Source organism: Harpegnathos saltator, unplaced genomic scaffold (assembly GCF_003227715.2).
Source record: "Harpegnathos saltator strain DR-91 unplaced genomic scaffold, Hsal_v8.6 scaffold774, whole genome shotgun sequence".
Taxonomy (NCBI): Eukaryota; Metazoa; Arthropoda; class Insecta; order Hymenoptera; family Formicidae; genus Harpegnathos; species Harpegnathos saltator.
Genome location: NW_020230620.1, coordinates 638767 through 653889, shown reverse-complemented (window position 1 = coordinate 653889; position 15123 = coordinate 638767). Strand labels below are relative to the sequence as shown.

Sequence of the window (15123 nt, the reverse complement as noted above, 5' to 3'; positions counted from 1 at the left end):
AGCGAGCCGTGTATGACCTCGCGGGAAAATCGCGCGAAAACTCGGACGTGCGGCCCGCGTAATTTCCGTGAAATAACTCGTGAAATAATCCGACGAGCTTCGCGCGACCCGCGAATTTAACACACACGGCTGTCAGCGCGCGAACGCTCTGAGGAACGAGCGAGTTGAAATTAGTCGGTCGTCGGGACACTTCAGGTCCGCACCGACCTCGCGAAAAGCGCGGCGTGTGGAATGCGCGAAATAATTTCCGACATTTCCGGGATGTTAAAGCGACGAGAAGCTTGCCGTCGAAACAACAATCACGCGTGCACGGCCTTCCGCGAGCGCTTTAATCAACGCACCGAAGTGCGAAGCGGAATTTTGGCGCGTCCATTAAGACAGAATGTAAGCGTACGTGATGGCGTTGTGTAATTTTTTACGTTATTCTTGAAAATAAAATTGATTCTCTTCCTCTGGGTCTACTGATGAGCGAAAATGAGCTTTACTTTAGAAAACGATGCATGACGTACGATGAGTATAATTGGAGAGATTGTTAAGGTAACGTTCCTTGTTAAAGTCGTGGTTCTCAAAAGAAGAAAATCGTTGCTCAAAGGAAGAAAGATAAACTGACCGAGTAATCACTTATCTTAGCGGTAGAATGATATTTCTTTCTCTCTTTCTACTTTCGTGCTTATCATATGGATCGATGGAAGTGTAATAAGAGAGTTCGATCTCGTCGAAGTTGTTGATTATCGTCGTTTAGAATTATCTCGTCTCGACCTTCGATCGGGACAGAAGTTCCGACCCGAAGACACCCACGCGAATGATCGTGAGGCTGCCACCGAATTTAAATCGAACGCACTGCCGACGGTGAGAAAGCAAGACACAGCCCCTGTGTTTCTTTCTTTCTCCCTCCCGCTCCCTGCCCTCCCTCGCTCTCTGCCTCTCTCTCTCTCTCTCTCTCTCTCTCTCTCTCTCTCTCTCACTCTCTCTCTCTCTCTCAGCGGTACTAATCTTCGTCGACCCGGCGTCTGCGAATAATCGATATCCCCTAATCAAATTATCGTACACCGACGAATAGTCGCGTTCGCGCGCGACGCGTGAATAAAGGACCGGCGAATTTATCTCCGCTCGCAATCGCTCGCGCTATCGGCCACTGTTATCGCACGATCGTCCGTCCGTCGATCGTCGCAACGATCACGCGTAACAGTTTTGTTTCTCTTCCCCCCCCCCCTCAAGTACTACGGATTTATCGGGAGAGATGCGAAGTCGACAGATTGCATAGATACGCGAGAAAAAGAATGTAAACACGGCGCGGAAGTCGAAGGCGACGGAAAAGCAACGGGGAAATTTCGAGGACATAAGACTGCCATTTTGAATCGCTCGAACGCGATTGATAGATTGAGTCGCCGCTTTAATTTCACGCTCGCTCGCTCGCTCGCATTTTCCGACACGCGTGTGTCATCTGTCGTCTGTCGGAAGCTACGATTCTCTAGCTAGAAACACGCATTGCGCATATCCGATCTCGTCAATGAAGATTACGGCGAGGCTCAATAGATATACGAGCGATCTTATATACGCCGGTCTCCAGGCCGCTGGAAGCATGTGCTTGTGTGTTTTCCGCATAATTTCAATTTTCTGTATAACTGTATTCACCTCTACCGCACGACGATGCTCTTCACCTCAGTATTCTGATACCTGACGACGACGACGACGACGACGGGCCCGGTGACGGACCCGGCGGAGCAGGACGCTTGCCACGCAACAGACGCCGTCGGCAATGCCGGATGTCGGTTCGTCGGCCGGCGTCGTGCGGCTCTCCTCGAGAACACGTTTGTCGCTCGACGAAGACGTTGTCCAGGAGTTGTCACCCTCGACGTCCTTGATCGCACGACGACGCGCGTCGAATCGACGGCGTCGAAAAGACGGTGTAGCGTCTTTCTGTCCCCCCCTCTCTCTCTCTCTCTCTTCTTTCTCCCGTTTCCGCGAGACAGCCGCTATTGAGTCGCCAAGAATCCCGACGGCAAGCTCTCGAGGCAGCCGCTACCGGCTCCATCGGATCGCCCCGGGAGGACCTCGCGTGTCCTCCGCGTCGTCATCGCGAGAGGACGGCCCTTCGTCCGCCTCTTCAGAACCGTTCTCGCCGTTCTCGAGGAGAGGAGAGGAGAGGAGAGGAGAGGCTTCGCGAGCACCACGTGCTGAGCGTGTATCACGACCCGCCCGCGTCACCGCGGGAGCACATTCTCGGACCACGAGACGACCGCGGAGCGAACGGCGAAACGCGAGCCACCCCGAGAGCGACTACTGACCAAACCGCACCGGCCCGGAGGCGACTCCCCCCCCCGACTTTCTCCGTAGCCGCGCGACGCGACGCGACGCGACGCGATGTCGCGCGCCTGCGCCTCTACGTTCCGACGTCCTGCGCTCTGTTTCCTTGTTTCCTTCTCCTGCTGTTTTGCTTTGTTATTCAACTTTGTATCGCCTCATTGTCATTGACTCGAGAGAAAATCTTCCTTTTCATCCGTCGTCCGGCTCCTCACGAGTCTCGCTCGCGTCGTCTCCCATCGGAACTCGTTATCCGTCCTTACGGCGATACTCTTCTCTCTCTAGCGCGCGCCCTTTATGGGGACAGGTTGCGCCAACTCCTTGGTAAGTTAATTGACAGTTAAGTCATATGTTTATCTTTGTCTAAATCGAAGGGAAAACAAAGATAAAAGTAGAGATGTGCGAACTATTCGAATTCCTATGATTTGAATCCGAATAATACGAATAGTAATGAAAAATACATTATCGTTTGCGTGCATCAGCTACAAAACGGGCCATCTGGGCTTGTATGTTTGAATCCTTAACTTAACGTAATTGACTTAACTTATAATTAATAATAACTTAATTATAAATTACTTTAAATATTTAAATATATATTTTTACTTAAAAATGATATTACAATATCAATATTCCCTTTCGTGTTAAAATCTTCCGTCATTATTTGCATGTTTAATAGTCATGTCAAATTTTTTAATGATTCGATTCGACTCGAATTCGAATTTAAAAAATGAGGTTCGACTCGAGATTCGATTCGACATAAAAATTCTTGATTCTCGCACATCTCTAGATAAAAGATATGATTTAACTATCTAACTAGTTAAGTTAGTGCAAGAGAAATTGGAATAACTGGCCCTATGTAAGGTAAATGTCTTGGTAACCGGACGTTTAAGCGTAGGTCCTTGCAAAAAATACAATATATAATATTAAAAATAGTTTTTTTACATAAGTATTTTTGCATTTCTCCGAAAACTCAAGATTCCCTCAAGCAGAGAAAAGAGTGATTTAAACCAATGTATGTACCTATTATCAATGAAATATTTACATATAAGTAATGAAGCGCATTAATTAATACCAGTGTGACCGGACAGTTGAGATAGGTTATGGCCCAATGTTCGGATATATTTGTCCCAGCAATCTGACCGCAATTAGAAAATTAGTATGTGCAAACGGGAAATAATATAAATACAGATCTGCTATTTCTTAATGAATTTACCAACGATTGACCATTTTTTTTGCCGAACCATAAGCGCATATACTGATTTAATTAATTTTTATTTTAGCACAAAAGTATCAAATTGAATATATATTTTTGCCAACTAATCGTCAAATATTGCAATTTTTTACTTTCATATAATTATTACTTTCATTCATTCATTATTGTTAAAATAAGTAATAAAATAAATATTTTTTTTCAAAGTGGTCGGATACGTGAGACGTTTACCTTGTATTATTTCTATACGTGTTTTTTTGTCCTAGAAGAAACACACCGTCGAAGAGAGAAGAGGAGAAAGACAGACAGAAAATAATCGCACGCGAGCGTGACGGAAAATGTGGGCGTGTGTAATTTGACCGCTTCCGCTTCAGCATCCCCTCATTATCTTATCTGTCGCGTGCGCGTTACTTACGGCAGACACATCTGGCCTATCGAGCGATGATCTTTAGGTCGTGTTTACGTGTACGTGTATGCGTGTGTGTACGTGTCGAGCGTGTCGCTGACAGATATATTTGCCAATGAATAATCAAGCGGGCATTGCCAGGTCGCGAGGCACACCCAAACAATTATGCATACGCGCGCACACACACACACACACACACACACACACACACACACACACACACACACACACACACACACACATACTGAGAGAAAAACACGTAAGAATCAATTATGAAAGTTATAAACAATTTCTGATAGAAAAAAAGCTCCCGTTGACATTTGTTGATATGTAAACGAATTGCAACAAAAGTGACTGTAATAAAGGAACCACGTGCGATAGGACGTGCAAAATATAATAAAGTTTTCAGTGACGGTGACAAACAAAGTACGACATTTTTCATTCGAGTTCAAACGCAATTTACCATCGGCGAAATTTTAATTTCGCCCTACGGCCGAGAATATATCGGGAGTTAACGAGTCACGGAAAAATTGCTTTCTGTCGAAATTTTTGCTGAGAAAAAAGAAAATAATAAACGGACCGCAATTTCATCAGAGCGTTATGACTGCGCGAATTTTCGCCGTGATTCGTTTATACATCTCACATAAGAAAGTTAATTACGTTTGCTCAAAGTCTGTCGGATTCGTTTTCCGACGGTGGACTTTGAAGAGAGAGAGAGAGAGAGAGAGAGAGAGAGAGAGAGAGAGAGAGAGAGAGAGAGAGAGAGAGAGAGAGAGAGAGAGAGAGAGGAGAGAGAGAGAGAGAGAGGAGAGAGAGAGAGAGAGGAGAGAGAGAGAGAGAGAGGAGAGAGAGAGAGAGAGAGAGGAGAGAGAGAGAGAGAGAGAGAGAGAGAGAGGAGAGAGAGAGAGAGAGAGAGAGAGAGAGAGAGAGAGAGAGAGAGAGAGAGAGAGAGAGAGAGAGAGAGAGAGAGAGAGAGAGAGAGAGGAGAGAGAGAGAGAGAGAGAGAGAGAGGAGAGAGAGAGAGAGAGAGAAGAGAGAGAGAGAGAGAGAAGAGAGAGAGAGAGAGAGAGAGAGAGTGAGTGAGTGAGTGAGTGAGTGAGTGAGTGAGTGAGTGAGTGAGTGAGTGAGTGAGTGAGTGAGAGAGAGAGAGAGAGAGAGAGAGAGAGTGAGAGAGAGAGAGAGAGAGAGAGAGAGAGAGAGAGAGAGAGAGAGAGAGAGAGAGAGAGAGACAGAGAGGAAGGGAAGAAGAGAGAAGCCTGACGGAAGAACAGCGGATATGTAGGAAACGATTCGAGGGCGAGGAGGTAATTTATTTCTCCGAGGGAAACGCGACCGCACCGAAAAGCCTTCCTCGTATCGCCGCTTGGCTGAGATCCCGATAAAAACCACACGTGGTTATCTTCGACGGTCAAATCGATCGTCGCCGAGTCCCGTCGCTGGAAATTGTCGAGACGAGTTTTTTTTCGTCCGGCCAATCTTTTTATCTCTTCGTCGGCGCCATCGACGACCGGGGGTTCATTGTTCCCGAGACCCGAGATCTCCCACGGTTTGCCCGCACTGACGTCGACTAATTAAAACTTTCCTTTTTGTTCCACGTTAGCGGGCGAATTGTAACTTGCAAGAGCGAGTCGCGGAACGTGTTGCCCCGGTATCGAAATTCAATGGGCGACCGCAGTGTATATTCTTCATTCGCGTTTACCTCGAGCTCCTCCAGATGCGGAAGAGATCTTTAAATCAAAAGTGTTAATTCGTGTATAGTGATTTCCCTCGCGACTATCCATGTTTACCGTCACGTCACCGCGCGCCTTTCCTCATCGACCTTAACGGTCGAGCTACAAAGCGCAAAACGGTCCATTGGATTGGACTTTAGGCGAACTGACCTAAAATACACTTCTCAGGAGAGCCGCCGATCGAGCGAAAATAAATGCAACGGCAGGTGCTTGGCCCGGATCTATCTTTAGTGCGCGTTCTCAGTAGGGACTTAAATTTTCCGACCAATAAAAATATTCGTACGCCGCGAATGTTTATTTGACAGTCTGAAGATACTCGCGTTACTCTGCATCTCTCTACGGAGCTCGAGCCAGTTAAAGGTCGACAGTTGCCCGAAAAACGCCCAGTTTCGCGCTGGCGTTCTGCGCTGATCTACGTCTCGCACAGTTACTTGCGATGATGAGGAACACACGTATCGCATAGATCGTTTATTCCAAAAAATATAACTTTTTACAATATGATAAAGCCATACGATTAATACTCACAAGTATCATATCTTCGGTATCCCGCAAATTCTAACAGGTAACATTCGATATCGATATACCCGATCTTCCCCGCCTTAATTTCTCGCCCGATCGTAATTATCTATGTACCAATCGACGGTGTCCTTGATCGCCCGTTTGAACGGCGTGAACTGAAAGTTTGGCAAGTACTTTCGTAATTTCGCGTTACTCGCAGTTTTCTTGTACTGGCCGTCCGCTGCCGACGTATCATACACCACTTTGCCTTTGAAGTTGAAAGCCTGCACCAGAGACTCGGCCACTTGTGATATCGAAATTTCCTGTTCTTCGTCCACTAAAAAATTACTTCTCCTCAGCAACTTGTTTGCCAGTAAAATGTCAATTTATAGAATTTTGACGATTGACGATAAATTATCATTAATTTTGCATTTCATTGTAGACAGACAAGGAAAAATGATTTAATGTTGCAATTTTTCTGATTGATTTTACATGCTCATTTACCTGATAATATAATTGGATCCACAGAATTGTATTCACGCAGTACCCAGATTATTAATTTCGCCAAGTCTATACTATAGATGAATTGCCTCAAAGGTTTACCAGATCCCAGTACTGTGAATACTTTATCCTCGGTGTTTCCTTACAAAAGAATAATATCAAATTATAGAATAATATCAAATTATTAGAATAATATCAAATTAACAATAATATTGGATCATCTGTCAGTATCAAAGTGTTATCGAAGCTTGTCTCCATACCATCTTTGCACAGATCATAAAGTCTGCGCATCAAGCCAGGTATAACATGACTTGAGCTAGGATTAAAGTTGTCATATGGGCCAAACACATTGCAAGGAATTACACTGGTGTATAGTCTGCCATACTGGTCATGGTAGCCTCTATTTGCAATATCTATTAGTCGTTTAGCATAACTGTAACCATAATTTGAAGGATGTGGTGGCCCATTATGAACCTGAAACATAAATCAGAGTTTTTACAACCATACTTGCTCAAAATATTAAATATACTTGATTTATATTGTTGTTTATATCATTACCATGGTTTCATCTATGGGATACGACGTCTTATCTGGAAATATGCAAGTGGAAAGGCACGAAACGACTTTTAAAACATTATATTCGTGAGCCATATGGAGAACATTGTCATTCATATGGATATTGTTCAACTGTAGAAATCAAATTTGATATTAGAATCTTGATTGAAGCTACATTACTCATACTAACTACATATACTTACTAAAAAGTCTAAATTGTGAGACAAGTTGTGGAAAAGCCCACCGACCATGGCGGCCAGATGAATAACATGTGTGGGTCTGTGCTCAGCAAACAATCTGCGAGTATCTTCCTTGTCACTGCGATTAGCAAGAAAAGCAAAATTTGTATGGAATAATACAAGCCCATCACATCTTACATACCAATCATTGACTAAGTGTTAATAAACTTAACTTACCACAAATCTGCATCTTTGGAGCCAATAAATATCCACTTTTCATCTTCTCCCTTGTCACACGCAATGACATTTTGAATAGCTTTGCCAACTAGTCCAGTACCGCCAGTTACGAGTACGACTTTCATTTTGTACAGAATATAACTGTCGACAAATGTAACACGTTACAAACGTAACAGCGACAATCGTTTACAGACACCTAATGATGTAAAATTTATAAAAAAAAACCTGTACTTCAAACACCAAAATTCGTGTAGTATTATGATATCGGAGCGATACACGCGCACGCGCGACGAAATCTGACAGAATCCAATAAGGCCGCTACACATCGAATTTTAGTCGTAATCGTAAGATAAGAAAATTGACCAATCACTCATGTCCGTTTCTACCAACCGCGATTAATTTAACCGACTGGTTACTCCATCGGAATGGACCAATCGCATTTAATAATTCTAGTTAACGACAAATGTGACTGGTCAATTCCGTTGGAATAACCAAACAAACGGTTAAGTTAACCAAAGTTGGTAGAAATGGGCATCAGTCAATTATTCTCTTTACGCTCTACGCTTACTACGATGATAATTGATTATCATCATCGAGTTTTTTTCGTGCTCTTCAACATTATAGAATAAAATTCCTTAAATAGCCTGGCGAATCATTCGCCAGGTAAAAAATATTGAGTTCTCCGCATATTAAATTCGTATTTAAATTATGAAGTTCTACTAATATTTAATATTGTGGTGAAATATGACAAACGAAGGGCTAGTGAAACAAAGAATACTGCTATTCGTTCTTTTTAAAGCAAACGCCCTTAATGCGCCGCTGAATCGAACTTCAGTTCGATCAGTTCGATATATGGCTCCGCGGATTGCATTCAGCAATGGCACGGCTAAAAGCGGCCCGTGACCTCTCTCTTTCTTCTCTCTGGTACAATTGGTCTGTTCTTTGTAGCTGCGCTGTTGAACTGGTGCAATAAGTTAAAGTGAGGCAAATATAGGTTTTCTCACTCTAGCTTATTGTTCAGCAGTTCAGCTACAAAGAACAGACCAAATAAGTCAGTGCAGCCAGTTCAGCAATAAAAAACAAGCCTATAATGCTTTGATTTCTTAACAGATGGCGTTTGCATGCACATTTAAATGTCCAGCGGCGCATTAAGGGCGTTTGCTTTAAAAAGAGCGAATAGCAGTATTCTTTGTTTCACTAACCCTTCGTTTGTCATATTTCACCACAATATTAAATATTAGTAGAACTTCATCATTTAAATGCGAATTTAATATGCGGAAAACTCGATAGTTTTTACCTGGCGAATGATTCGCCAGGCTATTTAAGGAATTTTATTCTATAATGTTGAAGAGCAGGAAAAAAATTCGATGTGAAAACTGATATCATTATCGGCTGAGAAAAAATTATAAAATTAAATTTATATCAATATATAATCCACAGATTATATATCAGAATGTTCATGAGAGAGATAATCAGGTTTATCTATTTGGTTATTGAGAGTAATCTTTAATTACTTTTGAGCAATTGAAAAATATCACGATGTTTAACTACAGCGAAGAATAAGTCATACGATATTTGTCCGAGTACGATAATTTTATGAATTATCCCCTCTATCGTTTAGGACAAATACATACTGAACTCACTTACTCACGGCTTGAGATTCAGGAATAAATAAATATTGACATGGTTACCAAGAATTTATTTATTACGATATATTTTCTAAAAATAGAAATATTGGTTCATTTATGAGATAACGCGAAAGTAATTCTTGCTAAATCGAAAAAAGGAAACGAAAAGATAATATGAACGGTCAATCGCTACCCATGGGGAGCACAAAACCTTCATAAACCTTTCATCCTGCCGTTTGTTTGAAAGTTTTATTCAAGTTGTCATGTTCGCAGATCTTAAATATGCGAAAGTTCGTTACTTAACGATTAAACAAGAGGATAACTAGCACTGCTCGCGATACCACAGTGATTGTCCTTGTTTCTCGCCATCTTGATATAACCTTCATCACCCCAGGTTACACCCCAGCTGTTCTTCACTAACCAATAATCCTGATCGTTATCATCCGTACCGTAGCCAACGACCAATACACCATGATCCAAATTTTCGGAAGAGCATCGAGGTTCGTAGTATACTCCTGAAGATTAATAAATATTTCAGATAAACAAGAGCTTGGACAAATTTGTAAGACTAAGCGAGCAGTGTTGACTTCGAGCAAATTCTTACTAATGTCAGTTAATTCTGTAGTTTATTCAATTATTAATCGCATATCAAACTTATCTTTCAATACTCGTTTTCAGTTGGTTAATTTACAAGTTACAAGTCAGCAAGAGACCTTCGCGTACCTTCGCGATAAAACTGGAAAGATTCGGCGGATGCATCGATGGCGACCGATACCGGACCAATAGTGGCGACCGCAGCCTTCAGTTTTTTCTCATTCCCTTCCGGAATGTCCACGTAGCCGCTGTCGGTAGCGCCATTATTTCTGGGGTTATATCTGCAATTTTTTTCCATAGTCATTAAAATTATCGAGTCGTACGAAGAGACACGCACTCTTGTCGGGTATTACGCAAAACGACTATCGCGTACCTGCACTTGTCATTCTCCGCTTCGTACGGATAGCTAATCTCAGTGTCAAGACCATGGTTATCCTTGATATATTGGAAGGCTTGATCCATTAGACCACCGTTGCATCCGTTATTGCCGTAACGGCCGGAACAATCAATCAGATTTTGTTCGCTCAAGGATACCAGTTTGCCCGTGATTCTGTAGTGTTGACCTTCCAAGGCACCAGTCTGCAAAGACCAAGCCCATGAATTGCCCTCTATTCTATCTACGCAATAACATTCACGCATTGTTCGAGGAAACTCGGCGGCCTTAAGATTAATTAAATAAATTAAAGCAAGGAAACAAAAGGAAGTATTAGGACAACGTTAACAAAATAATGTCATAATCTTATCCGTCCTATAGCAGAAAATCGAATTTTTAAGATATTTCTTTCATATCGACTTCGCATAATTATTTACGCGTGCCCCGAGTGTGCTCCGAAGATGGATTAAAATGTCAATGTTATTTCACGAGGTGGATTACCACCGGAGAGATATTAAGATAATGGAAATGGAATCAAGAGGCAGATTAAACATTGTCTGCACGGAAAATCGAGAATAGCAACTTACCGCAGAGAAAGACCAGCAAGATCCGCAGTGTCCTTGATCCTTGATAGGTGTGACAGCACCGTGCGTTCTCCAATCTACCGATGACGGTATCTCGACATTGGCGGGCTCAATAAACCTGGATCCTATCGGCCGTCTCTGAGCACGAAGTTGAGCACTCACCGACTTATTAAAACCGTTCAAAGTATTGATGAATTCGTGATGCAGCTGTAAATGAGACATGTGCGTTTGACAAAGAATTGCTTGTTACACAACTGACCACTAATTGATAAGTCATTTTCTTAGAACTGACCATATCACCGTACTTATTCATTCCCAGCTTGTAGGAAACTTCGTTCAACTCATATTTCTGATTATGGAGGGCGATTTTGTGCCAGTTCTCCATGAAAATCTTCATTCTAAAGCTCTCCTCGATCTTGGAGTCATAGGCTTTCCTGTGTGTAACCTAAAATATTAAAAGATATAACTACATGCTCTTTTTTTGTTTGGTAATTGAAATTAATGATAAAAAAAATTCAGTCTCAGAGATAACAACGCATCTTGTTTTTCTCCATAAGAATAAGGGTGAGTAACAACAAAACTGATATACGAGACATGTGATTTGTAGAATCCTAAAGTTAATCTATAACTGATATGCCTGTCACATAACTAAATATATCCATATCAGTGTTGTCGCTACCTATTAACTGAAACCAGATACTGAATATCGAGCAAACTAATTTCCGTGCGTCTATGTCCGTATGAGACAAGCTCTTAACTGCAATACACAACGACTTCATACCTTAAAAGTATTCCATTCTTCCGTCACGAGATTAAAGAATGATATAGCCTGAGCTGCAGCAAGTATCCCCAATAAGAGGAAAATCGCAGCCTTCATGATTGCTGCTTGTTTATTTCGATGTAGACCTCTATATCTATATATAAAAACACAAATTTCGATATTCCTTAAATGCAAAGAGAAAACTTCAAATTATTCATTTAATACGAATTAAACAATAATACGCTTAAAAATCTCGTCTCAGACAATGTGTGTCGCGGCGTTTTCAAAAATCTCGGTAATTTCTCGTTAAAAGAATATCAGAATTCTTATCACATTTTGCGCGTCATTGCTAAATAAAGTAAGAATTCCTAAACTAGCGGCAACCCCACAGATAAATCTCTTATGTATGTTACATATCGATGACTTGTATAGAATAAGAAGTCGAGCAACGCAATCATCCTGTTTGCGCAATGACGCTCTGCAGCGAATGACGCATATAAAGTTTTCTCGCGCGTGCTTACAATATTTCTCTTTCCAAAATCGCAGATGAATATATTCTTCTCGTTTTGATCGTGAAAAACGTAAAAAGGACACAATTTTCTCCGCCCACAAAAAAAAAGAAAAAAGAAAAAAAGAAAAAAATACAAACGAGGCGGCGAGTCTGCGGCAAATTGTAGCGACAATACAACAATAACACAATAACGATATTACCGTTTGACTGACAGGTCGACAACGAGCGGGATGTACGCGGATATTGAGATATAATAACACAACTCGTAGCTTCAATCTCCCGGCAACGACGAACGATGAATCGCGTTCGGCCGGCCGTCGGCAACTATAAATGGGCGTCCGTCCATGAGTGAGAACGCATAAGTACGTATTCGTGACGTTTTTTACGAAATCCCAAATGCGATTTTCACAGGGGCGTATTCTCTTATCTTCTCCTTCCCGTCCGCCGCTTTCGAGAACCTCGCTCATTTGTCTCGATCCCCAAGAGATCATTTGCTAAATGTCATTCCCCGCGGATTGTCACATTCTCAGTGCGTCATGAAATACTTCATTTATGCGTTGGCGTAAATTCGTCGAAAAAAAATATACGCTTCTAAAACTTGAACTCGCAGACTTCTTGGGAAATTGCCTTTACGAGAGAGATAAACAAATAGCGTGCGTGCACAAATGTGAAAATAAGAACAGCGACCAATTTCTTTCTTACCTGCCGCTTCGATCTCGTGTTTATTTATACATATTTATTCACAACTGCGAAAATATTCAAGATTTCGCTAGATCCGCTTTTCACGTGTCGAATCTATCTAACGCAATTTTCCTCGAAAGTTACAGCTGCGTGTCAGATGAAGCTAATTGTAAGATCGAATATAAAGACGCAACGCAAGATAACTGATAAGAAGTCACGAGTCTCTGATAGATAGACGTTCTTTGATAGATGTTCAAGTGAAAGCAAATGAAAACATATTCGCTCTAAAGTGCGTATTAGATAAGTTTGTTTACATTCTCGGCGTGACGAACGAACGGCATTGAGAAAGATTGTTTTGCATTAACACACAGATCATAAATACGACAATCGTGTCTTTACTGAGTCATGTAGCTTGCTTTTTATTTCGAATAATCAATCGAAGCCTGAGTATTCGCGATATAAGCTAACTTCACGAAAAACTGAAGTTATATTTAAATTTCTTATTTACTGTTCGTATCAAGTAATTTAAATTTCAAGTCAGTAAATTTAAGCGCTAGCTTACGGTCTCATCAATTTTACCAATCTGACGTACAACAATAACGTATGACATAACAATAAAAGAGATACGTCAGATACGAGTTACAACCCATTTCAATTCCGTTAATCGTTCGACACGGATAAACGCATTTTTGAGCATGCCAGAGAACCGTGCAGTCGCCTATAAAATTCACTGTGATTATTTAGTCGTCAGCACCGACGACGTCACACATTGACATTACAAAACTGATTAGCCATTGGAGGAGAAATGTGAGAAACTGCAGATTCCGCCGATTCGGAAAAAACATACATCGAGCTAATGAATCGATACGGGTCGGTGGTTCCAACTTCTTGGAAAGTTAACCGTTAAATCATACGTCATTGTCTGTGTTTTTCCTTCAACTTAGACAAAAACGGACATGTGATTTAACTATCGGCTAACTTACCAACAAGTTGGAACAACTCGCCCTAAGATGTGCAAAGTAACGTCCATTATGTCACACGCTTCAGCAGCCGAGGCGACGTTTAAAATAAAAAGCCGAGCAACCGCGAAATCCTTTCGCCTTGCCTTTAACACCTACGTCAATATTCCGTATACCGGGCAAAACTTGAAATTTCTCCCGGAAGCAGTCGCAAAGTCCCACGTTCGATCGTACCTGGACAATTCGCATACCCCGTTTAGAAACGTCGACGAAACGTTTCGCGAAACGGCTATGAAACGTTACGTGCGTTTAGAAAACGTGTGTGAAATCAGTATGCGCTATCAAGGTAGTTGTTATGTTCTCATGTTTCGACGTGAAATGCGTCGTCGGTTGTTATTAGGGACAAAGGAGGAACTAGGTCGACTCGCGTCAAGCAGGCTGTTTATGCTCGAACTGCTGTTCTACGCGCACCATTATCGCAGCAACGAACGATAAGAAACTACGTCATGTTAGAAGAAAAAGAAAGAGGAAAAGAAAGCGAGAGATAGGATCGAAGATGAAAAATCGATCGCAGTTTCGCGACACACGTCCCGGATGTCAAGAGTCAACAAAGCGCCTACTACACGCGCGTCTCGTCATTGTTGATTATTGTCCTGAGTCATCTGACAGTGCAGCTTTTCTTTGTTAGATCGCAAATTGAATTGCTCGGTTAACTATATCATTACTTTTGTGTCATACACGCTCGAGACAAATTCCCATAGCGGAAAGGAAAAAATGGGCACCCTGATAGCACAGATGTCCAGAGTACGTCTTGAGGACTTCCTGGGGATGTTTCATCATCCTCAGGACGTCCTCCGGACGTCCCCAGGAAAACATGTGTTATCAGGACAGTAATCGAATGATCGAAGAGAGAGTAAATAAAGACGAGTATACGTCGTCGAACTCGAAAGATTGGTATCCACATGCCATAAGCATCTCATAAATATAATTAGACGTCGTATTTCGCTAAATGTGCAAAATGGCAAACAATATATGATTACTCACCAAGTCACCTCCTCTGCGTGAAATTCTCCGAAACGATCACGATGAATAGTGTACTGCTTCTGAAGAGACAAGCGACGATCATCAAACGTCAGACTACGCATCCCTCACTTTCACCTCCCACCGTCATAGATTATATGAATTACTGGCTAGTGTGTCCAATCATACGCACACATAACCGGTTTCCTGTTTAAAGTCTTTTCTATGCGGTATCACATGGCCTGCACGGAAAACGCGACAGCCAATCATTTGCTTCGGTTGTTGTACTGTCATCTATGCGATACCTCGCATATTGAAGAACTATAATCGATAGATCGATTATCGACATAATTATATCGATAATTGTAAAATCACGTGTTTTCAGTTTCCATT

At 41.9% G+C, this 15123-nt stretch overlaps 3 protein-coding genes across 8 annotated transcripts in view; all 3 read right to left on the bottom strand.

Annotated features, from left to right (window-relative positions):
* The window catches only part of inaE (inactivation no afterpotential E), a 59795-nt gene extending 57488 nt beyond the window's left edge, over window positions 1-2307 (bottom strand). For 2 of the 3 annotated variants that reach the window (XM_019845137.2, XM_025306350.1), the window contains exon 1: window positions 1636-2307. The gene's annotated coding sequence lies outside the window, so the exon portion shown is untranslated. The remainder of the gene's footprint in view (window positions 1-1635) is intronic. The other variant, XM_011154681.3, reaches the window with a different exon arrangement.
* A 3796-nt stretch (window positions 2308-6103) lies between these two features.
* Gmer (GDP-L-fucose synthase-like protein) lies at window positions 6104-7934 on the bottom strand. Of its 2 annotated transcripts, none has more exons than XM_011154678.3 (7): window positions 7846-7930; window positions 7621-7761; window positions 7408-7522; window positions 7208-7336; window positions 6910-7123; window positions 6653-6790; window positions 6104-6485 (listed from the first exon to the last, which is right to left on the bottom strand). In XM_011154678.3, the coding sequence occupies exons 2-7, from the start codon at window positions 7743-7745 to the stop codon at window positions 6250-6252; spliced, it is 957 nt and encodes a 318-aa protein (XP_011152980.1). In that variant the 5' UTR covers window positions 7746-7761; window positions 7846-7930; the 3' UTR covers window positions 6104-6249. The 2 variants fall into 2 exon arrangements, with proteins under 2 accessions (XP_011152980.1, XP_011152981.1); XM_011154679.3 differs by having other exon boundaries at window positions 6250-6485; window positions 7852-7934.
* Window positions 7935-9478: 1544 nt separating this feature from the next.
* CtsL1 (cathepsin L) lies at window positions 9479-14944 on the bottom strand. 3 transcript variants are annotated; one of them, XM_011154675.3, is made up of 7 exons: window positions 14755-14944; window positions 11581-11713; window positions 11092-11244; window positions 10803-11006; window positions 10216-10421; window positions 9972-10123; window positions 9479-9763 (listed from the first exon to the last, which is right to left on the bottom strand). In XM_011154675.3, the coding sequence occupies exons 2-7, from the start codon at window positions 11674-11676 to the stop codon at window positions 9555-9557; spliced, it is 1020 nt and encodes a 339-aa protein (XP_011152977.1). In that variant the 5' UTR covers window positions 11677-11713; window positions 14755-14944; the 3' UTR covers window positions 9479-9554. The 3 variants fall into 3 exon arrangements, with proteins under 3 accessions (XP_011152977.1, XP_011152979.1, XP_011152978.1); XM_011154677.3 differs by lacking the exon at window positions 14755-14944 and adding an exon at window positions 13870-13888; XM_011154676.3 differs by lacking the exon at window positions 14755-14944 and adding an exon at window positions 12271-12397.
* Between the last annotated feature and the right edge of the window lie 179 nt (window positions 14945-15123).

Excerpts from the sequence above, each read along its gene's own strand:
- Gmer (XM_011154679.3), bottom strand. The coding sequence starts at position 7,745 with ATGAAAGTCGTACTCGTAACTGGCGGTACTGGACTAGTTGGCAAAGCT. Across the intron at positions 7,523-7,620 it reads TCCAAAGATGCAGATTTGTG|TGACAAGGAAGATACTCGCA; the intron begins GTAAGTTAAGTT and ends TGCTAATCGCAG. Across the intron at positions 6,486-6,652 it reads GGATCCAATTATATTATCAG|TGGACGAAGAACAGGAAATT; the intron begins GTAAATGAGCAT and ends GTAATTTTTTAG.
- CtsL1 (XM_011154675.3), bottom strand. The coding sequence starts at position 11,676 with ATGAAGGCTGCGATTTTCCTCTTATTGGGGATACTTGCTGCAGCTCAG. Across the intron at positions 11,245-11,580 it reads AAGAATGGAATACTTTTAAG|GTTACACACAGGAAAGCCTA; the intron begins GTATGAAGTCGT and ends TTAATATTTTAG. Across the intron at positions 9,764-9,971 it reads TTTCCAGTTTTATCGCGAAG|GAGTATACTACGAACCTCGA; the intron begins GTACGCGAAGGT and ends ATTAATCTTCAG.